Raw genomic sequence first — 27387 nt, 5'->3', positions numbered from 1 at the left:
TTTTTGGTGTGTATTTTTAGTAGATTCAGGGTTTCACTATATTGGCCAGGATGGTCTCGATCTCTTTGACCTCATGATCCACCTGCCTCGGCCTCCCAAAGTGCTGGGATTTAGGCATGGGCCACCGCGCCCGGCCAACAACACATTTTTTTAAGTATTCTTTTTTTTATTATTATTATTAATATACAGACAGGGTCTCACTGTTTTCCAGGCTGGTCTTGAATTCCTGGGCTCAAACAATCTTCTTGCCTCAGCCTCCCAAAGTGCTGGGATTACAGGCATGAGCCACCACACTCAGTCGAATCTACTTTTTCTACTGTAAATTTTATGAAATCTAAATACAGAACAAGTATCTCTGCTAAAAATTTAGTGCCCAGTATGGTGGTTCATGCCTGTTATCTGAGCACTTTTGGAGGCCAAGGCAGGAGAACTGCTTGAGCCCAGGAGTTTGAGACCAGCCTGGGCAACACAGTGAAACCCTGTCTTTACAAAAAAAACCACAAAAAATGAGCCAAGCGCGCTGGCACACACTTGTAGTCCTAACTACTTGGGACACTGAGATGGGAAGATCGTTAGAGCCTAGAAAGTCAAGGTTGCAGTGAGCCATGATCACACCACTGTACTCCAAATGGCAAGAGTGAGACCCTCTTTTTTTTCTTTTTTTGAGGCAGGGTGGCCTTGCTCTGGTCCAGGCTAGGGTGCGATGGTGCAATCTCAGCTCACTGCAACTTCCCTCCACCTCCCAGGCTCAAGCAATCCTCTCAACTCAGCTCCCGGAGTAGCTGGGACCACCGGTGCCCAACACCATGCCTAGCTAACTCTTTTTTTTTTTTTTTTTTTTTTTGAGACAGAGTCTCGCTCTTATCACCCAGGCTGGAGTGCAGTGGCCTGATCTCAGCTCACTGCAACGTCTGCCTCCCAAGTTCAAGTGATTATCCTGCCTCAGTCTCCCAAGTAACTGCGATTACAGGTGCCTTCTACCACACTCAGCTCATTTTTGTATTTTTAGTAGAGGGGGGTTCCACCATGTTGGCCAGGTTGGTCTCGAACTCCTGAACTCACGTGATCCGTCCACCTCAGCCTCCCAAAGTGCTAGGAGTACAGGTGTGGGCCACCGCGCCTGGCCAACTAACTCTTTTATATTTTTAATAGAAACAGGGTTTTGCCATGTTGCCCAAGCTGGTCTCAAACTCCTGAGCTCAAGTGACCCACCCACCTCGGCTTTCCCAAAGTGCTGGTATTACACGCATAAGCCACCGTGTCTGGCTGACTCTGTCTCAAAATACGCAAAAAAAAAAAAAAAAGAAAAAAGAAAAAGATCAAAGAAACAAGGAAGAGGAAGGGAAGGGGAAGGGGAAAGAAATGGGGAGGGGGAGGGGGCGGGGGGGAGGGAAGGGAGGAGGGAGGGAGGGGGAGGGAAGGGAGGAGGGAGGGAGGGAGGAAGGGAGGGAGGGAAGGAAGGAAGGGGTAAGTGAAGAGGAAAGAGAAGGGGAAAGGGAAGGGGAAGAGAAGGAGGGGAGGGGAGGGGAGGGGAGGAAAGGGGAAGAGAAGGAGGGGAGGGGAGGGGAGGGGAGGGAAGGGGAAGAGAAGGAGGGGAGGGAAGGGGAAGGGAGGGGAGGGAAGGGGAGGGGAGGGGAGGGGAGGGAGTGGGGAGAGAAAGACAGAAAGACAGAAATAACTTAGTATCCAAATTAAGACATGCCACAGGTATAAATATACACCAGATTTCAAAGATATAGTATGAAAAAAAGTAAAATATCTCAATAATTTTGATATCATTACATGTTGAAATAAGAATGTTTTGGATATGCAGGTCAAATTAAACATTATTATAATGAATTTCAGCACCTGTTTCTTTTTATTTACTTAATACAGCTATTATAAAACTTAAAATTACACATGGCTTACATTGTACTCCTACTGATAACACTGCTCTAACAATATACGTTAGCACTTGAATACCTGCCCACTGCTTATCCTTTCTCTTGTCATTACTAATAACTGCTGTGGGTCACTTAGTAGACACCATGCTAAATGCTTTACATGGATTACCTCATTCAATCCTTCCAAAGTAGGAGGTACATTTTATTATTGTCCTCATTTCACACAAGATTAAAAATTTAAGCATCACAGAAGGTTACGTTATTTGCTTAACGTCACAAGGCAGTAAATTAATAGTGCCAGGAGCAAAATTCAGTTTGATTTGAGAGTTTATTTTCTTCTTTTTTTCTTTTTTTGAGACAGAGTCTTGCTCTGTCGCCCAGGCTGGAGTGCAGTGGCAGGATCTCAACTCACTGCAAGCTCCGCCTCCCAGGTTCTTACCATTCTCCTGATTCAGCCTCCCGAGTAGCTGGGACTACAGGCGCCCGCCACCACGCGCGGCTAAGTTTTTGTATTTTTAGTAGAGACGGGGTTTCACTGTGTTAGCGAGGATGGTCTCGATCTCCTGACCTCGTGATCCGCCCGCCTTGGCCTCCCAGAGTGCTGGGATTACAGGCGTGAGCCACCGCACCCAGCCAGAGAGTTTATATTCTTAACCAATGAGGCTGTACTATCTTCCACCCAAAACTTGTATTCCTGAATTTTATGTTATGTAAAGACACTGCCCCCAAAACAAATATTTTCTAGTGGTTCTAAAAGCCAGTCCTTTTTTAAATTAAAAACCAGGGGTGGAAAAAAAGAAAAGCAAAGCAAAAAACAAAGCCTACACAATTTGACTCCAAGAACGAAGATTAGGCTGGACACAGTAGCTCACTCCTATAATCCAGCACTTTGGGAGGCCAAGGCAAGAGGATCATTTGAGGCCAGAAGTTTGAGACCAGCCTTGGCAACATAGTGAGATCCCATCTCTACAAAAAAAACAAGAAACAGCCAGGCATGGTGGCACATGTCTGTAATGTCAGCTATTTAATACTTGGGACACTAAAGTGGGAGGATCACTTGAGCCCAGGAGGTCGAGGTTGCAGTGAGCTATGATCATGCCACTGCACCGCAGCCTGCAGAACACAGCGAGACCCTGTCTAAAATATAATAAAATGTAAAAAGAACAAAGATTAACCAAAGCTATATGAATCTGACTTCTAAAACTTAGGTGCACAGGTAATAAGCACTCTTTTATCATAACACAATGCACACTAACTATACTAAATACATATTCTAAATTATTAGAAATTGGTAATTTGGAGACATTTAGTAAAGTGGTTCGTCCCTGACTCTACAATATATTACAGGTATTATTTTTTGGCATGTATAAACCAAACATAAGTATTTTACATGCATCATCATATTTAATAACAAAGCAAGCAATGAAGTAAACGTTATTAGACACATTTCTCATATACTGAAAATAAAACTCAAAGAAGTAAATTGCCTAAGCCAGACACAGTGGCTCACACCCATAATCACAGCACTTTGGGAGACTGCGGTGGAGTCCAGGAGTTTGAGACCAGCATGGCAACATGGTGAAACCCTGCCTCTACAAAAAACTCACTAGGCGTGGTGGCACACACCTGTAGTCTCGGCTACTTGGGAGGCTGAGGTGGGAGGATCACTTGAGCCTGGGAGGTGGAGGTTGCAGTGAGCCAAAAAATACCATCTGAGTACATACAAAACAATCTTAAGTGTGATTTAAAACTACAATTACTCAAGGTCCCTTTTCATTATTTTCTATAGCAATCCTTTGGAAAATCATTTTAAACATAAAAGCTGCCTACTTAAAAAGTGAACTGTATCTTACAGATTAAGACAGATTCAAACCATAAAACAAATTAGAGTTAAGGAGCACTCATCTGTTTTTCCACCATTGTGCTATAAATCATCTCTATCCTCATCATGCAAAGGTCTGGAAAGGCTGAATTCTAAAACAAACATCTGCCTTTAGAAGAGTCAGGCATTCAAACTGGAGTTTATGAAACCCAGTGGTTACCTTGGAGACTACATATCACGACAAGCATATACCTAGCAGATAAGATCAAGCAGAAAGCATCTGCTAATTAAGTGTATTCTATGCATGGCCTGTTTGTATTAGCATATAATTTCCATCTTCATAACATTTCTTTGTGGTAAATAGTAAATACTAATCTCATTTTACAGCCAGGCCTAAAAGGCTAAATCATTTAGGCAGAATGCACTCCCCCCTCCTCAAAATGACCACATCCGAATCGAAAATATGTGAAAATGTTATCAAGGGGAAATTTAAAGCTGCAGATGGAATCAGAGTTGCTAATTAGTTGACCTTGAAAGGGGCAGATTAGCTTGTCTTATCTGGGTGAGCCCAATGTAAACACAAGAATACTTCTAAGTGAAAGGAGGAGGCAGGAGAGGTAGTGTCAGAGACAGATTTGAAGACAGTAGGCTACTGGCTTCGAAAATAGGAGAGAGAGACCAGACGCAAAGGAGGAAATACAGCCTCTAGAAGCTGGAAAAGGCAAGGGAACAATTCTCCCCTAGAGCCTGCAGAAGAAATGCCCAGTGAGACCCATGTCAGACCTCTGACTTCCGGATTTGTACAAAACTCCTCCCTCTCAATACACACATAAACACACACATACACTCACAACTAACCACTCACACAGTATTTGGCACTTCTAAATGTTCTGTGTACTAAGAAAACTAGATATTCAAGTAAAGATATATAGTAAATAACAGGCAGAAACAGCATTAATATTAGTAGGAGCTCTGATTTGGAGTAGTTTAGGTTTAAATCCTTACTATGTCACTTACTAGTGGCATGACCTTAGTTAGGTAAGTTACATAATCTCTCTCGGCCTTAAGTTTTTCATCTGTAAAATAAGAATATATATATGTACTTCTCAGGGTATTTTGAGAATTAAAATTTTAAATAGGCCAGGCATGGTGACTCATGCCTATAATCCCAACACTTTGGGAGGCGGAGGCAGGGGGATCACTTGAACCTGGGAGTTCAAGATCAGCCTAGGCAACATAGTGAGACCCTGTCTCTATGCAAAAAGTTAAAAATTAGCCAGGCATGGTGGTGGACACCTGTACTCCCAGCTACTCAGGAGGCTAAGGTGAGAGGATCACCTGGGCCCGGGAGGTCAAGGCTACAGTGAGCCATGGTCACGCTACTATATTCCTGCCCAGGCAACAGAGCAAGAAACTCTGTCTTCAAATAAGAAAAAAAAAAAAAAAAAGACTGACACATACTAAGCACTGAATAAGCAGTGGCAAAATTATCATACGATATTAACAAAAATGATGATAATTATGGCATAAAGAACATGACCAGGAAAGAGGCTAGTGTGATAAATATTTTAATGCTATTTCAGAACAAGACAAGACTGATGTCAGTTAGTTTGAGATAAACGGGATGTTACTTTAGCAATAAAAGACAAATTTAGAAATCACATGCCTACTAAAAAATAAGATTGTGCTGGGTGGGCACGGTGGCTCATTTTGGGAGGCTGAGGCGGGCAGATTACGAGGTCAGAAGATTGAGACTATCCTGGCTAACACAGTGAAACCCCGTCTCTACTAAAAATACAAAAAATTACCCAGGCGTGGTGGCACGCACCTGTAGTCCCAGCTTCCCAGCTACTTGGGAGGCTGAGGCAGGAGAATCACTTGAACCTGGAAGGCGGAGACTGCAGTGAGCCGAGATCATACCACTGCACTCCAGTCTGGGCAACAGAGTGAGACTCCATCTCAAAAAAAAAAAAAAAAAAAAGGCTGTGCTAATTACTAAAGTATATGAGGATTAACTATTATTTATTATTACAAATTTACAATATATCATGTCAAAACAACTGTCTTAACATTCCAAATGTGAATGTATAATTTTAGGGCTCTGTATGATCCCTTAAATAAAACCTCTTTTTTAAGACAGTCTCTCCCTCTGTCGCCCACGCTGGAGTGCAGTGGCGTGACCTCGGCTCACTACAACTTTCGCCTCCCGGGTTCAAGCGATTCTCACGCCTCAGCTTCCTGAACAGCTGGGATTTCAGGTGCGCACCACCACGCCCAGCTAATTTTTTTGTATTTTTGGTAGAGACAGGGTTTCGCCATGCTGGTCAGGCTAGTCTCAAACTCAAAGTAAACTTGCAATTTTCCCCGCCTCAGCCTCCCAAAGTGCTGGGTTTACAGGCATTAGACACTGTACCATGCCAAATAAAAACTGTTTACAATAGTTGTAAATTACCTGAACCCCCTCTTCACTACCTCCATCAATGCAGAAAGACTACAATTGGAAAGCTTTTCAACTGTGAGAGAAAAAACTTGTACATACAAATTACAGAGAAAAAAAATTATAATGGGGGAGGGGGAAATGGGATAAACAGAATTAAGTCCATAGAAGTAAATAGAAAATACCTGGCTGGGTGCAGTGGCTAGCGTCTGTAATTCCAGTGCTTTGGAAGGCCAAGGTGAGAGGGTCACTTGAGGCCAGGAGTTCAAGACCAACCTGGGCAACACGGTGAGGCCACATCACTACCAAAAAAAAAAAACTTAGCTGAATGTGGTGGTGCCTGCCTGTATTCCCAGCTACTCAAGAGGCTGAAGTGGGAAGATCCCTTGAACCCAGGAGTTCACAGCTACAGTGAACTATGATCACACCACCATATTCCAGTCTAAGTGACAGAGCTAGGCCCTGTCTCTTTACAAAAAAAGAAAAAAGAAAAAGAAAAGAAAAAAAAAGAAAATGTTTCAAATGGCCAAAGTAAACTTGCAATTTAAGAGAAAGTTGACTGTTCTAAAGATTCTTCAGTCAAAAAAAAAAAAGAGAGAGAGAAAGACAAGCTATCCAGATTGTAAAACTTTTCTGAGCTAGATCATATTCTGTGTCATCACTTGGCAGAAGAGATAGGGTCTGAACTCAAGGGCTCAAAGGACCTTTCAAAGTTTCTTCAGGCTATATGGGCCACAATGTTTCAACTCAAAATTACTTTGGCAATATAACCAGGATTCATTTTTCTCCTACTTTAAAATATTAATAAAATACTAACTCTTCAAAGCTTTGTACAAAGCCTCTAATTTTCTAATTTATAATTTATAATACTAATTTTCTTTTTAGAGATAGAGTCTCGCTCTGTCGCCCAGGCTGGAATCCAGTGGTGCAATCAAGGCTCACTGCAGCCTTGAGCTCCTGGGCTCAAGCTCCTCTTGTCTCAGCCTCCCAAGTAGCTGGAACTACAGGCACACGCCACCTGTCCAGCTTGACACTAATTTTCAAGCTAGCAAAGGTTCTCCCAGAAGAACTAAGTCCACTGTAGTTAATTTTTATGTTTTTTCATATGATTTCTTCTTTTTTTTTTTTTTTTTTTTTTTTTTTTGAGGGGGACAGAGTCTTGCATCTTGCTCTGTCGCCCAGGCTAGAGTGCAGTGACCTGATCTCGGCTCACTGCAACCTCTGCCTCCCAGGTTCAGGCACTTTTCCTGTCTCAGCTCCTGAGTAGCTGGGACCATGAGCACATGCCACCATGCAGAGCCAATTTTTGTATTTTTAGCAGAGGCAGGGTTTCGCCATGTTGGCCAGGAGTTCATGTTGGTCGTGAACTCCTGACTTCAAGTGATTCGCCTGCCTCGGCCTCCCAAAATGCTGGGATTACAGGCGCGAGCCACCACTCCCAGCCTGATTTCTTCTAATTTTTTTTTTTTTTTTTTTTTGAGACGGAGTCTCGCTCTGTCTCCCAGGCTGGAGTGCAGTGGCGCGATCTCGGCTCACTGCAAGCTCCGCCTCCCAGATTCACGCCATTCTCCTGCCTCAGCCTCCTGAGTAGCTGGGACTACAGGCGCCCGCCACCGCGCCCGGCTAATTTTTTGTATTTTTAGTAGAGACGGGGTTTCACCGTGGTCTCGATCTCCTGACCTCGTGATCCGCCCGCCTCGGCCTCCCAAAGTGCTGGGATTACAGGCACGACCCACCACTCCCGGCCTGATTTCTTCTAATTTTTAAGAGAACAGGGAAATGTACATAAAAATATTTCATACCACGATACAAGTAAATTCTAAATTCAGAACTTTTTCCAACAAAGGAAGTAGGCGAAAGGTTTGTAAACTCACTATTCAATAACGCCATCAAAAAGTCACTAAATGGCAACAACTGTATTACTTGTTTATAATAACTAGTAGAGAGGCAGCATGGTTCAGTTTACTAACAAAAGAACAGGCTCTGTGATCAGTTTAACGTGTGCCAGGCAGGGCACGGTGGCTCACGGAGGCTGAGGCTGGAGAATGCCGTGAACCCGGGAGGTGGAGCTTGCAGTGAGTCAAGATCTCGCCACTGCACTCCAGCCTGGGAGACAGCGAGACTCCGTCTCAAAACAAAAATGTGTGCCTGTGGGCAAATCACTCAACATCTTTACACCTGATTCTTCGACCATAAAAAAGGAAAAACGCTGCTGACCTGCCTCAAAGGGATGTTATTAGATATAACTAATGATTATGGGACTTTAAAAATGTAACATGCCATATAACTGTATTGTTAAAGAACTCCTTAAAAACTATATATTCTGACTTTGAGCATCTGCTGGGGACACTTCCTGTAGAGATCCATTCCAAAATTAACGTGTTTTTTATTTTGTTTTTAAAATAGGGTCTTGTTCTGTCACCCAGGCTGGAGTACAGTGGACGCAATCACAGCTCCACTGCAGACTTGATATCCTGGGTTCAAGCAATCCTCCCAGCCTTAGCTTCCCGAGTAGCTGGAAATACAGTCACAGGCCACCACTCCTGGCTATTTTTAAACTTTTTTGTAAAAGCAGGGTTTTGCCACATCATCCATGCTGGTCTCAAACTCCTGAGTTCAAGTAATCCGCCCATATCAGCCAAACCACTGGGATTACAGGTCTGAGTCACCGCACCCGGCCCCCAAAATTAACCTGTCTAATCAATGCTAAGAGGGATCCCAAAGAACAGCATAAGCTTCTTTAGAACCAGCCATATAGCACAGGGATGCTCCCTCACTAATCCTCATAGATTACCTTTTAGTAACAATGTCATGTGATGATATTTAACAGTCGGTGGCTGCAATAATTCACAGGGCAAGAGTTCAAGACCAGCCTGGGCAACACAGTAAGACCCCATCTCTACAAAACATAAAAAATCAGCCTATGGTGAACCATACCTGTAGTCCCAGCTACTCGAGAGGTTGAGGTGGGAGGATCACTTGAGCCCAGAAGGTCAAGGCTACAGTGAGCCATGATTGTACTAAGCACTCCAGCCTGGGTGAGGGAGCAAGACCCTGTCTCAAAACAATAACAATAATAATAACAATAATAATAGTAATTCATAGGGCTATAAGAAGCTTTGTATATATAATAGGTAATGGGACTATTTGCCACCTATTAGGACTAGGCATCCAAATAAGTTAACAATACTTACTGAAGGCCAGGTACAGTGGCTCATAACTATAATCCCAATATTTTGGCAGGTTGAGGCAGGCAGATCACTTGAGGTCAGGAGTTCGACACCAGCCTGGCCAATGTGGCAAAACCCTGTCTCTACTAAAAATACAAAAATTAGCTGGGTATGATAGCATGGGACTGTAGTCCCAGCTACTTGGGAGGCAGAAGCATGAGAATTTTTTTGAATCCAGGAGGCAGAGGTTGCAGTGAGCCAAGACTGTGCCACTGCACTCCAGTCTGGGCAACAGAGCAAGACCCTGTCTCAAAAAAAAAAAAAAAAAAAAAGTACCTACTGAATACTAAACACTGCTACATACCTGTAAAACTTAAAGAAACATGCCGCTGCCCTATATAAATCATTTGGTTGTAGAAAAAATAACATGCTGAATGTAAATAAAACCTTACTAAAGCCATCAAGAAGAATGACATAGACTTGTATAATATGTACTGATATAGAAAAATGTAAAAGAAAATTACGGGCCGGAGGTGGTGGCTCACGCCTGTAATCCCAACACTTTGGGAGGCCAAGGCAGGCAAACCACGAGCTCAAGAGATCAAGAGCAGCCTGGCCAACATGGTGAAACCCTGTCTCTACTAAAAATACAAAAATTAGCTGGGTGTGGTGGGGCACACCTGTAGTTCCAGCTACTCAGGAGGCTGAGGCAGGAGAATTGCTTGAACCTGGGAGGCGGAAGTTGCAGTGAGCCAAGATCGTGCCACCGCACTGTAGCCTGGCAATAGAGCCAACAGTCCATCTCAAAGAAAAGAAAAGAAAGGAAAAGAAAAGAAAGGAAAAAAAAAGAAAAGAGAAAAGAAAATTACAAACAATATGCATAGTATAAGCCCATTTCAACACAGTCAAACATAACAAAATAAATACTCATGTTAAATTCATATGTGCAAAGAAAAAGGTGTGGAAGAATACACCCAAAAACTGTTGAATCAACTTACCAACAGGAAGTAAGACTTCTACTGTTCACTGCATACTACTATGTAATTTTCAATGTTTACAGAAAATCTTTATTGCTTTCATAATAAAAATTTCTTTAATTTTGCTAGTAGAACTAGCAAATATTTAGAAAAATATTTCTCCAAATTAGAGCAAAGCACGAATAGGTGACTTACTAAATGCCAAAAGCTCTCTGGCTTGCCTTTAGAAAAACAACACTTTCAGCAGAGAATATTCAGATTAAAAAAATAGAAATGGGGCTGGGCACGGTGGCTCCCACCTGTAATCTTAGCACTTTGAGAAGCCAATGCAGGCAATCACCTGAGCTAGGGAGTTTGAGACCACCCTAGGCAACATGACGAAACCCCATCTCTACTAAAATACAAAAAATTAGCCAAGCATGGTGGCACATGCCTGTAGTCCCAGCTACTCAGGAGGCTGAGGCACAAGAATTGCTTGAACCTAGGAGGCGGAGGTTACACTGAGCCAAGATTGCACCACTGCACTCCAGCCTGGGAGGCACAGCAAGACTGTTACAAAAAAAAAAAAAAAAAAAAAGAAAGAAAGAAAAGAAATGGGTTCTTTGATGAGGTATCCTTATCAAGATAAAGCTGAAAATGTGAAAAATTGAATTTTTGAGATGCAATCTCATTCTATCGCCTAGGCTGGAGTACAGTGGTGCAATCTCAGCTCACTGCAATTTCCACTTCCCGGATTCAAGAGATTCTCCTGCCTCAGCCTCCCAAACAGGCGCACCACCATGCCTGGCTAATTTTTATATTTTCAGTAGGGACTCCTGACCTCAAGTGATCTGCCCGCCTCAAACGCCCAAAGTGCTAGGATTACGGGCGTGAGCCACTGTGCCTGCCTAAGTTGAATTTTTTTTTTAATTCTGAAATAGGCATAAGCCAAGCTGCTTCACTTAACTGACAGCAATAGTGGCTCCTCTATGTTCAGGATTGTTTAGCTTTCCTTTTACTCCTCTCTGGAGTAAAGACTTGGGTTTAGCAGGGCTCCTACAGTCATTCGCCCTACTCGCCTAGGCTGCCCATGCTAGACCAGCTTCGGGTGGCTGACTACACCACATCAGAACAGTGTTCTGATCAAGAAATGAAAACAATTTTTGCAATACATAAGCAAGGTGATATAGACGGATGCTTACCCAGAAAATAAGTATCTCCAGTGGTTCACCTAATTCATAAATAACAACAACCCTCTAGGCTTGGAAGTAAAATTTACTTTTCCCTTAAAAGGAAAGACGGAGCAAATTAGGAGAGAGGAGACATATTTACAAAGAGAAGCTTCTGCATCAGTAAGTACCAGGAAAATAGAGGTTAGAAATGAGAGCAAAGAGTTATTGGAATAAAGAAATCGGGTTATCACCTTCTACTAAACATTCTGTTTTTAAGGATTTCAGAAGGAAAGAATAACAGATTTAAGTCTTAATTACAAAACTGCAGCTTCAAAATTAACTTTTAAAAGACCAGAGTCACTCTATCTCTCCGAAAGCCTACTTAAACTCACAAAAATCTGTACATTCTTTCTATTGAACTAATAATAATAGCTACAATGTATTGAGAACCTACTACATAGTAAATCCCATTACATTTAGTCACCCCAAACAACTCCATGAGGTAAGCACTGTAAGCATTTCATATTTTAGATGAGAACACCAGTCTTCTTGGAAAGTTTAAGAAAAACTGCCCACAATCTGGTAAGCAGGAGTAGCAATTCAATCCCAAGCAGTCTTGATTAAAAGAATCCTCACTCTATCAGCTTATTTAAAAAAAAAAAAAAAAAAAGACAGCCTTCCACTAATATAACTGCCACGTACTAACTGCTCAGAACTATGCCAAGCACAGTGTAAAGCATTTTAAATATGGTATTTCATTTCATATTTACACAACTTTACAAGGTAGCTGCTATTATTCTTATTTTACAAAAAATGAAACTGATGTTTACTTTCATTTCAAAAACAGTAACTTTACCCAAACCTCAGCAGCCAAGTAAAGGACATAAAGAGGACTGGAAATAAGAGCACTGATTTTCCAAGCCATATGCTCTTAATCACGAAGCTACAATGTTTATTGGGCACTTTAAACAAAGACAGTTCTCACAGTCATATTCAAGCAGTAAATTAAGAGACGGGACAAGTAGATTTACCAAGAAAAGCTTCTGCATCACTAAGTAGCAGGAAAAGAAAGGTTAGAAATGAGAGCAAGGTTCCTGGAATAAAAAAATCTGGTTCACATTTAATTTATATATAAATTATCTTAAAATATATATAATTTAATATATATAACATTTTACTATCAGTAAAATATGTTTATAAATACATATGTATATATATTTCAGTATATATATTGACTATCAATATAAAGTAAACCCTTTCTTTACCATTTGCTGAAAGGTTTTAGTTTATGATCTTCATTTGCTATTGAAATAAGTGCATTGTTGGCCGGGTGCGGTGGCTCACGCCTGTAATCCCAGCACTTTGGGAGGCCGAGACGGGCGGATCACGAGGTCAGGAGATCGAGACCATCCTGGCTAACACGGTGAAACCCTGTCTCTACTAAAAAATACAAAAAACTAGCCGGGCGAGGTGGCGGGCGCCTGTAGTCCCAGCTACTTGGGAGGCTGAGGCAGGAGAATGGCGTAAACCCGGGAGGCGGAGCTTGCAGTGAGCTGAGATCCGGCCACTGCACTCCAGCCTGGGCGACAGAGCAAGACTCCATCTCAAAAAAAAAAAAAAAAAGAAAGAAAGAAGTGCATTGTTAAAATACGATGTTCAATGAAACTTACTAAAGTTATCAATGACTATGTTCTCATAAGCAATTATACCCTGAAACCAAAAGGTTATCAATTAGCAGAGAGCATTAATAGAACTTTTATACAGGATTTCAGATATTCTAGTTAAGTCACATTGCCAAAAATGTATCTATAAACTAGAGAAAAATAGCTTAAATGAGAAAAGTCTACATATAAAGTATCTGTCCCATTGTCCAGGCCAGGCTTGGTGGCTCACATCTGTAAACCCAACATTTTGGGAGGCCAAAGTGGGAGGATCACCTGAGCTCAAGAATTCAAGACCAGCCTGGGCAAGATAGGGAGATCTCGTCTCTACCAAAAACACAAACAATATAACAAGGCATGGTGGTGTGCATTTGCAGTCTCAGCTCTTTGGGTGGCTGAGGTAGGAAGATCACTTGAGCCCAAGAGTTGGAGGTTGCAGTGAGCTATGATCACGCCACTGTACTCCAACCTGGGCCACAGAACAAGGCTATGTCTCCAAAAAAATAAAATAAATTATCTATCCCACTGTCCAAGATACAGTGTAAGTAATCTCACACATTTTAATAGTATAAACCTATTGCCGAATTATTATTCTCTTAATTGATGACTGGTAAATTTATAACTTAAAAGTGATATATCCCATTTTCTTCTTTATAAATGTAAATTTGTAACTTTAAAGTGATACACCCTATTTTCTTCCTTCTAAATCAGTAATAATGGCCCAGAGAATTAGCCCATTCTACCACCTTACTATCAACACTAACATTAATCTGGAAAGATACTGACAATAGTTACAGGGATGCTGAATTCTATACTTATGTCTAACTGCATCCTAAAGCTAAGTATATCTGGTTATTCACAGTTAGATACTATCCTTGCCTTAGGATAACCCCATTAGAGTAAATAACTGAATATGCAAAAGGTAAGAGTAAGCATATATTAACATTTGCAATAAACAGTTTCATGAATAATACCCAATGTGCCATGGTCGCATGCACTTACAGTTCCAGCCACTAGAGAGGCTGAGGCAGAAGGATCACTCAGGCCTAGGAGTTCGAGATCAGCCTATGCAACATACCAAGACTCTGATCTCATAAATTAAATTAATAAATAATCCCAATGTGCTACAGACTATAATTCCAGATTTCCAGAGTAACCTTTGGAAATTATTTTATAAAATGTTTCCATGGATCAAAGGCTAGTTATAAATGAAAAAAATTCAAATTCTTCTTAGGAATTCAACACAGTAAACATTTCAGGCAGTTCACATTGAGTATCCCTAATCCAAAAATCAGCTGGGTGCAGTGGCTCACATCTGTAATTCCAGCACTTTGCAGATCACTTGAGGTCAGGAGTTCGAGACCAGCCTGGCCAACACAGCGAAACCTCGTCTTCACTAAAAATACAAAAAATTGGCCGGGCACGGTGGCTCAAGCCTGTAATCCCAGCACTTTGGGAGGCCGAGACGGGCGGATCACGAGGTCAGGAGATCGAGACCAGCCTGGCTAACACGGTGAAACCCCGTCTCTACTAAAAATACAAAAAACTAGCCGGGCGAGGTGGCGGGTGCCTGTAGTCCCAGCTATTTGGGAGGCTGAGGCAGGAGAATGGCGTAAACCTGGGAGGCAGAGCTTGTAGTGAGCTGAGATCCGGCCACTGCACTCCAGCCTGGGTGACAGAGCGAGACTCTGTCTCAAAAAAAAAAAAAAAAAAAAAAATACAAAAAATTAGCCAGGTGTGGTGGCATACACCTGTAATCCCAATTACTCTGGAAGCTGAGGCAGGAGAATCACTTGAACCCAGGAGGCGGAGGCTGCAGTAAGCCAAGATCACACCACTGCACTCCAGCCTGGGCAACAGAGCAAGACTTCATCTCAGAAAAATAATAATAATACATATATATAAGGCTGGGCACGGTGGCTGACACCTGTAATCCCAGCACTTTGGGAGGCTGAGGTAGGCGGATCACCCGAGGTCTGGAGTTCAAGAGACCAGCCTGGCCAACATGGTGAAACCTCATCTCTACTAAAAATACAAAAATTAGCCAGGTGAGGTGGCAGGTGCCTGTAATCCCAGCTACTTGGGAGGCTGGGGGAGAATAATTGTTTGAACCTGGGAAACGGATGTTGCAGTGAGCCAAGATCGCACCACTGCACTCCAGCCTGGGTGACAGAACAAGATTCTGTCTCAAACAAAAAAACAAGATATATATATACATACACACACACACACACACACACACGTAAAACACAAAAAATCAGAAATGCTACAAAAACTGAAACTTTTTGAGTGCTCACATGACACCAAAGGGAAATGCTCACTGGAACATTTTGGATTTTCAGATTTGGGATGTTCAAATCCTAAGTATATAAATGCAAATACTCCAAAATCTGAAAAAATCCCAAATATTTCTCGTCCCAAGCATTTCAGATAAGTGATACTCAACCTGTTTAAGCATTTCACCTAAATGTTAACATTTCAGAAAAAATGAAAACTTTTTTCTGATTCTGCAATGATTTAAGCAAAAATAAATTTGAAAATAAAATGAACAGGACTAGGTGATTACTTTTTCTTTAATGATAAAAGTAGAAGGATGTACAAACAACTCCTCCTGTTAAATAGATTAACAGCAGATCAGTCAACAGATGATACCACAGGGCTGTGTTTCCTAATATTTGTATTGTGGGTTCCATCAAGAATCTGATGAAAGCTATCTACGGCTCCTCTCCTCTGAAGCCTACACTTGGACTTTCCGAGTAATATATGAGCAAGTGCTAATTAAGGAAAGGGGAAACTATGCTCAGAGTAAGGCAAGTGTTGTTTTAAAACTTTTCCCTTTTTGACTCTTTCATTATGTTCCTTGCTTCTATTAACCAGTCAAAAATAAGAGCCAGTATGGTAAGGTGAACATGAAGATTAGTTTGTCTATGCTGACCTTAGTAGATCTGCTTTTTATTTTCTAGTAAACTGTTTATATACTTCCGTAAACTCATTTTTTTTCTTCCTCAAACCTGAACGCTGTCTCCAATTTTAGAATGAAAATTATCAGATTTCTAAAAGCACATTATTTTCTACGGAAACCTTGAATATCAGAGTTTCCTGTACTCCTAAGAGATCCAAAGAGCCAGGAATGTCTACCTGTTTTGTTCCCTGACATATTCCAACTGACTAGAACAGAGACCAATACATAATAAGTATTCAATAAATACTGAATTAATTTTTTAAATGTCTGACTCCTTGGTGGCCACTTGCCACAACACAAAATACATGAAGTTAAATACTCAGCACTCTCCAGGTTATCATACAGGTAATATTAGTACCCTAAAAACTGAAAGATCTACTCCCAGGACCCAAGAGAATTAAAAATACATGTTCACACAGAAACTTATATACAAATGCTCAAAGCAGCATTACTCACAATAAGCAAAAAAGCAGAAATAACCCACATGTCCTCCAAATAAGTAGACTGACAAAATATCATATCTTCATAAGATAAGAGTATTATTCAGCAATAAAAAGAAGCATAGTATTAACACTTGCTGCTACTTTTTTTTTTTTTTGAGACAGAGTGTTGATCTGACGCCTAGGCTGGAGTGCAGTGGCACAATCTCAGCTCAACCTCCTGAGTAGCTGGGATTACAGGCGCCCGCCACCACGCCCGGCTAATTTTTTAATTTTTAGTAGAAATGGGGTTTCACCATGTTGGCCAGGCTGGTCTTGAACTCCTGACACCGTGATCCACTCACATCGGCTTCCCAAAGTGCTGGGATTACAGGCGTGAGCCACCGCGCTGAGTCAACACTTGGTACCTCTTTCACTTATGGGAAGTAAAAGAAATCAGACACAAAAGGCCACATATGTACATAGGATTCCATTTACAGAAAATGTCCAGAATATGCAAATCCTTACAGACAGAAAGTAAATGCTAAACTCAGCGTCTGAAGCCTGTAATCCCAGCACTTTGAGGGCCAATGCCAGAGGATCACTTGAGCTCAGGAGTTCCAGACCAGGCTAGGGAACATAGTGAGACTTCACTACTACAAAAAATTCCAAAATTTGCTGGGCACGGTGGCACACACCTATAACCCCATCTACTTGGGAGGTAGAGGCAGGAAGATTGCTTGAACCCAGGAGGTCGAAGTTGCAGTGAGCCATGGTCATGCCACTGCACTCCAGCCTGGGTGACAGAATCGGATTTTCTTCTCAAAAAAAAAAAAAAAAAAAATTTAGATTAGTTATTGGAGGGTTAGAAAAAAGGAAGAACAGTGAATGGATAAGAAGCTAATGGATAAGAAGTTTCTTTTTGGGAATTTGGAAGTGTTCTGGAGTTAAATAGTAGGGATGGATAGCTAGGGATAGTAGCATGTGCCTGTAGTCTCAGCTACTCAGGAATCTGAGGGTGGAAGATCACTTGAGCCCAAGAGTTTAAGGCCAGCCTAGGTAACATAGCAAGATCTCGTCTCTAAAAAAACAAACAAAAAAATTAATAAAAAAGTTTTCTAAAGATAGTAGTGATGGATGCACAAACTTGTGAAAATACTAGAAATTTATGAACACTTTAAAAAGGTGAATTTGGTGAGGTGCAATGGCTCATGTCAGTAATCCCAACACTTTGGGAGGCCAAGATGGGAGGATCATTTGACCCCAGGAGTTCAAGACCAGCCTGGGCAACACAGTGAGACCGCCACAAAAAATTTAAAAGTTAGCTGGGCATGATCACCGGGCACAGTGGCTCAAGCCTGGAATCCTAGCACCTTGGGAGGCCGAGGTGGGTAGATCACCACGTCAAGAGATCGAGACCATCCTGGCTGGCAAAGTGAAACCCCGTCTCTACTAAAAATACAAAAATTAGCCAGGCTTGGTGGTGGGCGCCTGTAGTCCCAGCTACTCGGGAGGCTGAGGCAGGAGAATGGCATGAACCCGGGAGGCGGAGCTTGCAATGAGCCAAGATCGCGCCACTGCACTCCAGCCTGGGTGACAGAGCAAGACTCAATCTCAAAAATAAAAAGTTAGCTGGGCATGGTGCCATACACCTCTGGTCCCAGCTACTTGGGAGGTTGAAGCAGGATCACATGAGCCTACTGAAGATCAAGGTTGCAGTGAGCTGTGATTGCGCCACTGCACTCCTGCCTAGGCAACAGACTATGGCCGTATCTCAAAAAAATAAAAGGGTGAATTTTATGGTATGTGAATTATATCCCTTTTTTTAATTAAAAAAAAAAACAAGTGAAAGGACTGCTCAACTCAATGTTCACTGCTCACTAATATGGGAAGGCTAAGAGTTGACAATGCCTTCATGGTCATACTCAGTTCCAAGAATCCCATCTACCAATTAATCACAGCAAAGAGACTTTTTAAAAAAAAAAAAAAAAAGGGGGGGAGAGCGGCCAGGTGCAGTGGCTCACACCTGTAATCCTAACACTTTGGGAAGCCAAGGCAGGCAGATCACTTAAGGTCAGGAGTTCAAAATCAGCCTGGCCAACATGGTGAAACCCCATCGCTACTAAAAATATTAAAAAAAAAAAAAAAAAAAATTAGCCGGGCGTGGTGGCAGGTGCCTGTAATCCCACCTACAAGGGAGGCTAAGGCAAGAGAATTGCTTAAACCCAGGAGGCAGAGGCTGCAGTGAGCTGAGATTGCATCACTGCACTCCAGCCTGGGCAACAGAGTGAGACTCCGTCTCAAAGAAAAAGGAGGGAGGGCACTTGTGGGAGGACATACATCTGCAAGTTGCAGCAAGTAGAATTTTCCCTTCACACCCAATCCATTGAAATCCAATCATCCCCATCTTCAAATATATTCCCAATACTACTAATTCTCCTCACCACCATCTCTCCCAGGACTAGCTTGACAGCCTTGTGACTGATCTCCCTACTTCCACTCTTGTGTTCCCATGATCTGTTCACTACCCAGCAGTCAAACATTTGTGAAAATGTTTATCTCATCACTTCACTCAACACCCTTCAAAGGGCTCCTAACACAGTCAGATTTTACTCAAGTCCTTACCATGTCCTATAAGGCCCTATAATTGTACTGGCCCTTCGTGACCCTCTCTGGCCTCCTCTCCTACCACTCCAGCCCTGATGGCCTTCTTCATGTTCCTTAAATACTTATCACACTCAAACATGCCAAACACATTCCATCTCAGGGAATTTGCACTTGTTTTCTGTAGGGAATGCTCCTCCCCCAGAAACCTGAATGGCTCACTCTATCACTCGCTTCACAGCACACTTAAATGTCATCTCAAAAAGGCCCTCTATTAACACCTAAAGTAACCCACCCTCTGTCACTCTAATCTCTTATTCTGATTCCGTATGATGTCTCTTCAAAGCACTTACCACTATTTTTTTTCTTAGCGTGTGTCCACCATAGTAGAAAGTAAACTCCATGAGGTAAGAACTCTTGTTCTATTCACTGCTGCATCCTCAAAACCCAGAACAATGTCTGGTACAAGGTACACAATGTGTTCAATGACTGAATTCACTGGCTGACTTGGCAAAAACACATTCGTCAGTGACACAGGTACTCACCTAGTATTTTTTTTAATTACAATAACCAAAGATTTAGCAATCTGGACAGAAAACAAGTTAGTATTTTACAAGATTACCTATTCATCAAAAAGACCACAAATTTATAGCACAAAATTTGCCATGTTATGGATCTTAAATCCCTTCAAATATCATAGTTATGAGGTTAACATTCACACCAGACTAACCCAAGCCTCTGACTTCATCCTACCTACTTACTCTTACATCTTAACTAGCATGTCCAACGACAGTATGCTTCAAATGACAGTAATATCTATCTAATTTCCTAAGACAAAAAACCCTCCATCTTCCTCCTACCCCAGGATGAGTTACTAGGTCCTGAATTCTACTTAATTTTTTTTTTTTTTTTCCAGACGGAGTCTTGCTCTGTCGCCCAGGATGGACTGCAGTGGCATGATCTCGGCTCACTGCAAGCTCCGCCTCCCGGGTTCACACCATTCTCCTGCCTCAGCCTCCTACAGGTGACCACTACCACGCCCAGCTTTTTTCTCTTTTGTATTTTTTTAGTAGAGACAGCGTTTCACTGTTTTAGCCAGGATGGTCTTGATCTCCTGACCTCGTGATCCACCCACCTCGGCCTCCCAAAGTGCTGGGATTACAGGTGTGAGCCGCCGTGCCTGGCCCTGAATTCTACTTCTAAAAGGCTCAGATCTATCCTCTCTGCTCCATTTCCACTGCATTAGTTCAGGCCCTTATTCACTTTCCACTTGGACTTCTTACCTGGAATTTCCATCCTTACATTCAGCTCTCCCCTTGTTTTGCAGTGGCCCGATCTCAGCTCACTGCAACCTCCAGCTCCTAGATTCAAACAATTCTCAACAACTTTCAATGATTCCATGTAGTTTTCAAGAAAATTTTTTCTTTTTTTTTTTGAGACAGAGTTTTGCTCTTATCACCCAGGCTGGAGTGCAATAGCATGATGTCGGCTCACTGTAACCTCCACCTCCCGTGTTCAAGTGATTCTTCTGCCTCAGCCTCCCTGATAGCTGGGATGACAGGTGGATGCCACCATGCCCTGCTAATTCTGTATTTTTAGTAGAGACTGGGTTTCACCATGTTGGCCAGGCTGGTCTAGAACTCAGGTGATCCACCTGCCTCAACCTCCCTAAGTGCTGGGAATACAGGTGTGAGCCACAGTGCCCGGCCAAGAAAATTTTCGACTCCCTGACTCAGCTTCATCTCCCACCACTGCCCTTCTACTCCACCCAAACATACAACGTTTTAAGTTAATTCAGTCACACCAAATTACTTACACTTTCCAGATACTTCACCTTGTTTTGTTCATTTTCCAGTACGTTATTCTCTATCTGAAAAACTATTTTCTTCCCTTCTTTGCCTAGCAAAAGCCTTCACACTCAGCTTAGAAGTCAACTCTACCAGAAAACTTTCCAGAGATCTTTTGATTTAGCTGTCCTCTTCTGTTCTGTTCTCTCATAGCATTTCCTACAATTATTTTATGTCAGAATACTCATAAATCGATATCCTGAGAGTTTTGCTTTATTTATCTGCATCTTCTTCTACACTGTGGGCTCCCTGAAAGCAGGTCAGAAGCCTGACCCACCTTCATTCTATATTACCTGACACATGAAAGCAGGTTAGATGCCTCACCCACCTTCATTCTGTATTACCTGACACATGCAAGAGGTTGTGGTTAAATGAATGACTTATGAAAGAGGTGAGACAGAAGGAAGAAGGGGAAGGAAAAAATGATAGAGGGATGGAAAAGAAGGGAGAGAGGGGAAGGGAGTGAGAGAGTGGATAGAAAGAGAAAGAAAGGTAGAAGTGGGGGGAGAGAGAACATGTACACACACAGGGTATTAAAAAAAGGAATTTGTAATCAATCCATTATTTTCATGTGGCCTAAGCCAATCATTATTGAAGAAAAGTACATCTGAAAAATTCAATCTACATGGATTCTAAATATAATCATCTTTTTTTCTTTTTCTTTTTTTTTTTTGAGATGGGGTCTCCCTGTCACCCAAGCTGGAGTGCAGTGGTACCATCTCGACTCACTGCAACCTCTACGTCCTAGGTTCAAGCAATCCTCCTACCTCAGCCTCCTGAGTATCTGGGAATACAGGCATGTGCCACCATACCCAGCTAATTTTTTTATACTTTCAGTAGAGACGGGGTTTTCACCACTTTGGCCAGGCTGGTCTTGAACTCCTGACCTCAAGTAATCCACCCACCTCGGCCTCCCAAAGTGCTGGGATTACAAGCATGAGCCACCATGCCTGCCAAAGTATAATCATCTAAATCACTCATCCTCTAAAGATTCTGGTATGTCCAGCCCACCCAGCCCATTTTGATTGAAAATTTACTGCTATGTAATGAAAGACATTAATAACATGTACAAATATAAATACAGGAAAAAAAGTTTGATTTAAAAATAGTAATAATTAGCCGGGTGCGGTGGCTCACGCCTGTAATCCCAGCACTTTGGGAGGCTGAGGTAGGCAGATCACCTGCGGTCAGGAGTTCAAGTGGTCCTGACCGACATGGAGAAACCTTTAGTCTCTACTAAAAATACAAAATTAACCGGGCATGATGGTGCCTGCCTATAATTCCAGCTACTCGGGAGGCTGAGGCAGGAGAATTGCTTGAACCTGGGAGGCGGAGGTTGCAGTGAGTGGAGATCGCACCATTGCACTCCAGCCTGGGCAACAAGAGCGAAACTCCGTCTTAAAAAAACAAAAAAAAGTAAAACTCAACCTGACATAATAAAAATGTCTTATTTACTCTTCATAAGTAAAAATGTCTTATTTACTCTTCATAAATAAAAAAATGATTTACAAACTTTAATAATCTACCACTTCCTTATAACATGGTACTATTGATTTTTATTTAATTTTTTTTTTTTTTTTTGAGAGACGTTCACTTTTTTTTTTTCTTTTTTTTTTTTTTTTTTTTTTTTTGAGACGGAGTCTCGCTTTGTTGCCCAGGCTGGAGTGCAGTGGCCGGATCTCAGCTCACTGCAAGCTCCGCCTCCCGGGTTTATGCCATTCTCCTGCCTCAGCCTCCCGAGTAGCTGGGACTACAGGCGCCCGCCCACCACCTCGCCTGGCTAGTTTTTTGTATTTTTAGTAGAGACAGGGTTTCACTATATTAGCCAGGATGGTCTCGATCTCCTGACCTCGTGATCCGCCCGTCTCGGCCTCCCAAAGTGCTGGGATTACAGGCTTGAGCCACCGTGCCCGGCCAAGAGAGACGTTCACTTTTTTCGCCCAGGCTGGAGTTCAGTGGCACGACCTCAGCACACTGCAACCTCCGCCTCCTGGGTTCAAGCAATTCTCCTGCCTCAGCCTTCCGAATAGCTGGGATTACAAGCGTGTGCCACCATGCCCAGCTAATTTTGTGTTTTTAGAAGAGACAGGGTTTGACCATGCTGGCCAGGCTGGTCTCAAACTCCTGACCTCAGGTGATCCTCCCACCTCAGCCTCCCAAAGTGCTGTGATTACAGGCGTGAGCCACCGCGCCCAGCTGGTACCACTGATTTTTAAAAGTCTATCAAGAGTATGAAAAATAAATTCAACATAACACCAACATCATGGTCTATGTTATAGCACTAATTCCTTATGTATTACATATTCCTCAAAAACACACTGTGAAAAAAGTAACACAGTCTATATTAGTAATGGGAATGTATTTACATAAATTCTTAAAGGTAGTACATGGGAAAACTGCTAAAACATGTAACACTTAAACTTTAAAACACCTAAAAAGTATTACTACATAATCTAACTTTCAATCACTTCAATAAACTGTCACTTAATACAATTTAAAGATTTGTTGTCGTTAATACAATAGACAATTCAAACTTAAAAGCTTGCTCCGAAGTATAAACATGTTTGGTAAGATCCAATAAATGGCATAAAACCTTCTATAGCTCAATGATCATCGTAATACAGAAATTACACCAGGCACAGTGACTCTTGCCTGTAATCCCAGCACTTTGGGAGGTTGAGGCGGGAGAATCACTTGAGCCCAAAAGTTCGAGAGCAGCCTGGGCAACATGGCAAAATCTCATCTCTACAAATACTACAAAAATTAGCCAGGTGTGCCTGTAGTTCCAGCTACTCAGGAGGCTAAGGTGAGAGGATTGTTTGAGCCCGGGAGGTGGGAATTACAGATTGTGCCAGCCAGGGTGAAATAGTGAGACTATCAAAAAGAAAAAAAAAAGAAATTGGGAACACACAGAAAAAGAAAGAAAATTTAGGCCTAATATACTCAACATGAAATAGATTCTGAATCGCAATTTTTGCTAAAGCAAAATACAAATTACAAGAAGCTACTCATCTTTTATCACATAAGAAATAAAGTTGTAAGAAATAAGCTAAGTTTTTAATACTAATGATTACTAGCAGATACTCTAAGAGAAGATTTACTATACTTATAATAACAGGAAGTTCTTGTATAAAGTTAGAAATTTATTTTAGTAACTTTTTCCTTTTAACAATAAAAGTCCTTTCAAAAAAAAAGGCAGAATGTAATGCTGAGCACTTAAAATTAGTATCTCTAAAATGATACCAAAAAATTTGCATTTGGCTAGTATTACCAAGAAACTTTTAAGGCTAAAGTTTCCAACATACTTTCATTTTTTTAAACAGACTAGTTTTTAAAAAAAGGAAACGAAAGGAAGAAAAAAAAAATTTTAATCTCAAAGACTTTCAACCTAACTACATTTCTTTTAACCAAACATTTATAGGGCACCTAAGAAGTGACAGGCACTACAACACTGGGAACTGTGACAGATTACATTTACTCCAAACTAAACCTTTTATTTATTCAGCTTCTGAACTTATTATTATTCAAACCAAAACTTTTCTTAAGAAATTCTCACCCAACATCAAGGTACATATATGAGTGACCTAATAAATGCACTTTTCACTGTTTTACACAGGTCACGAGAGTTATAGCTAGGATTTGTGACTAACAAAAGGGATTCATTCCTGAAACATGTCGATGCTGTTTTCTTTTACGTGAAAATGAGATAGGAATAAACTGTTTCAGGTAGTTTACAGCATCCCAAACTCAAAGAGAAAACCTTAAAAAGAATTAGACTACACTTAATTACTCTGTATAGTAGACCAAAATTTAAGTAGCCACAGCTTTTACCTTCTGCAACCACAGGTATTACAAATTTTAATTTGGATGCAGTACTGTCCAAGTCGTCTTGATTCTGAGGACAAGTGAAATTTTTTTAAAATAGTTCAAAGAAACTGTCAAAAGTAGATAACGTTGATATTCTAACATGCTATCTGTTGCATTTCTACACTTGTGAACACTCTACCCTTTTCAAGCACTTTTGAATTTGTAATGGATGAAAAAATACAAGCTAGTGTCTAAGTTCCACCAGTTGAATCTAGACTTTTCAAAAATCTAAGGTTTCATTCCAGCATGTGTTTAAAACAAAAAAGACAGCATTCATATACATATTCTCTCAAGTGACCAAAAAAACTGTATTTTTATGGTTATCATTTCTTTCAACAATTAAGCAAATTTTTTGACCCTATTCTCCACTCAGTTAACATGTTTACGTCTAAGAGGAACCTGGCCATCAGTTTTCCACACATCATAATGCAACAGAGCCTCTGACTTATTTGCAGACCAACCAGATCGATAAAGAAAAATAAACCACATAACCCCAAGTGCCTGGAAATACAAGAAACAATTGGTATCTCTGAACTGTGTAAAGATCACCAAAATTATCTTTTTAAATCTTTCAATTAAATTATGTTTGTGACGAATCAAAGAGTTTTCTGCTAAAATTTTACAGTACTGTTCACACAATAGATAAGATTTTCTTTCATCAGTGTAACTGATAGAACCACAATACAGTTCAGTTTCCAGGGTCAGATTACCTGACCTGCTTTTTATTTTACCTTTTAAAACACTTTAATTCATGCCGTTATTCCTCTCATTCCCTACAAAAAGAGGGGTTCAATATGGGAGAATCATCTTCAGTTGAGATATCCTGTAACTGCCTCCAACTCCACAGCAAAGCCCGCCAGCTGACCCCGGTCTCTCTGGGGAAGGGCTCGGTCACCAAGCCACCAAACACACCTTCCTCTGCAAAACTCGGAAGCCCCACACGACGACCTCGTCCAAACCCCCTACTTCCTGAATTCGATAACCCCAGAGATTCGTATTCTGCAGGCAATCTTACCTTCATGATGACTCTGGGACCGAGATATTCTTTAAAACACCGGGTTCACCTGCACCTGGAGGGGAAACAAAAGACACCCAGTCAACACCACAGGCACCCCTCTGCACTGGCGGAGGCGGAGGGAAGGAACCGAGCGACGCCCGAACCCCGAAGAAAGAGCCGCACCAGGCGCCAGCCCCCGAACCATCACACGCCGACTCGGGGCTCCCTCTGGCCCCGCCATCCCCGCAAACCCAGCCACCTACACAGCTCGGCAGCTTCCCGTCCCCATTGTCGAGACCCGACGGAGTTTCCCGTCTACGACAATGACGCCATTTCTGTCAGAGAAGAAACTCACAACAAGCCCGGCGTCCGGCGTGGGGCCGGCCGCTCTCCCCGCGGGCCTCAGCGCCCGGCCGAGCGAGTCCGCGCCCCCATGCGCCGCGTCCGAGGTGGAGGCCCGCCGGGGGCCACCGAGGGCCCAGGAGGGCCTGTGGGCCGCGGGCTGGACCGGCCCGCCGCAGAGCCCCTGCCCACGTCCCGTTCCGGGCGCAGACCCGACAAGTGGGAGCGGGATCAACATCTGGCCCCGCCGCAGGGACAACGTGAGGGCCGAGGGCCCCGGAGGCGGAACGGCCCCCACCCTGCCCGGGCCCCCGACCGCGGCCGCTAAACCGCTGAGTGTGCGGCCGCCCAGCCAGGGGGCGGCTCGGACACAGCGGCTGCGGGGGGTGGGGGCTCCCGGAAGGCCGAGGCCCCGAATTCGGGTGCCGCAGGGACCACCACCGCGATCTTCCTCTGCTCCTCAGTCGGGCCCAGCGACTCCCAAAAGAACCCCTTTAGGAGACCACGAAAGCCCCAGAAAATGTCCCTACCTTCCTCGGAGGCGAGATCTGACCCTGGCACGTCCAGAGTTCCCTCTCTCCTCCTCCCCCCCAAAACCAGTAGGCCTGGGGGAGAGATGGGGAAGAAGGGCGGCGGGTCCAGCGGCTGCTGAGGCAGAGGCTCCGGCTCCTCCTCCTCCCGCGGCGGCGACTGGTACCTTTGTTTGGCGGCCGCTCGGGCTCCCTGGTTGGGGGGAGGGGGACGACGAAAAATCCCTCCCGGACTGGAGGTCCGGGCCCCCAAACGCGCTGCCCTCCAGAGGACGGCGGCGATGGACCCTCTGCAGCTCCCTCCGGGCAAAGGTCCAGGCGGTGGCCGTGGCGGCGGCAAGCTGAAGCTCAAGACTCTCCCTCCGCTCCGGCGACCGAGCTCCTCACTCCGGACTCGACTGACGGGCAAACATCGCTTCCCCCCACCCCGACTCTAGGTCCCCCCCCTTCCTTTCTCCCCTCCCCTAGATTTTTTCCCCCTCCCCTACCTCTTTCCCGGATGGCCTCTTAGACAACCTTGGATTGGTTAAAATTCTTTAGAACCCGCCTATACACTGTTCCTATTGGTCGCTGGATACAAACAACGACGCCATTTTCCCACCAGTTCTATGGAAACAGAGAGTTACGCCTCAAGGCTTCCTGGGAAATGAAGTCCAGCCTCTGGGGCCAACGCGCAAATCCTCGTCCGCGAGAACTGCAAGGCCCGCAATGCCCTGCG

The 27387-nt window shown here is 42.9% G+C and overlaps 1 protein-coding gene across 7 annotated transcripts in view; it reads right to left on the bottom strand.

Annotated features, from left to right (window-relative positions):
- Positions 1-27080, bottom strand: part of ARID4B (AT-rich interaction domain 4B) — a 167318-nt gene extending 140238 nt beyond the window's left edge. For 6 of the 7 annotated variants that reach the window (XR_013416007.1, XR_013416006.1, XM_077998439.1 and 3 more), the window contains exons 1-2: positions 26670-27080; positions 25816-25870 (exon numbers count right to left, since the gene is read on the bottom strand). Coding sequence is in view for 3 of the 7 variants with exons in the window: in XM_015126853.3 (XP_014982339.1) it covers positions 25816-25821 (6 nt within the window). In the remaining 4 variants the exon portion in view is untranslated. Of the gene's footprint in view, positions 1-6327; positions 6445-25815; positions 25871-26669 lie in introns of all 7 variants that reach the window. The other variant, XM_077998447.1, reaches the window with a different exon arrangement.
- Between the last annotated feature and the right edge of the window lie 307 nt (positions 27081-27387).

The sequence above is a fragment of the Macaca mulatta genome, chromosome 1 (assembly GCF_049350105.2).
Source record: "Macaca mulatta isolate MMU2019108-1 chromosome 1, T2T-MMU8v2.0, whole genome shotgun sequence".
In the NCBI taxonomy this organism is placed as follows: domain Eukaryota; kingdom Metazoa; phylum Chordata; class Mammalia; order Primates; family Cercopithecidae; genus Macaca; species Macaca mulatta.
This window is presented reverse-complemented; position numbering and strand designations above follow the sequence as displayed.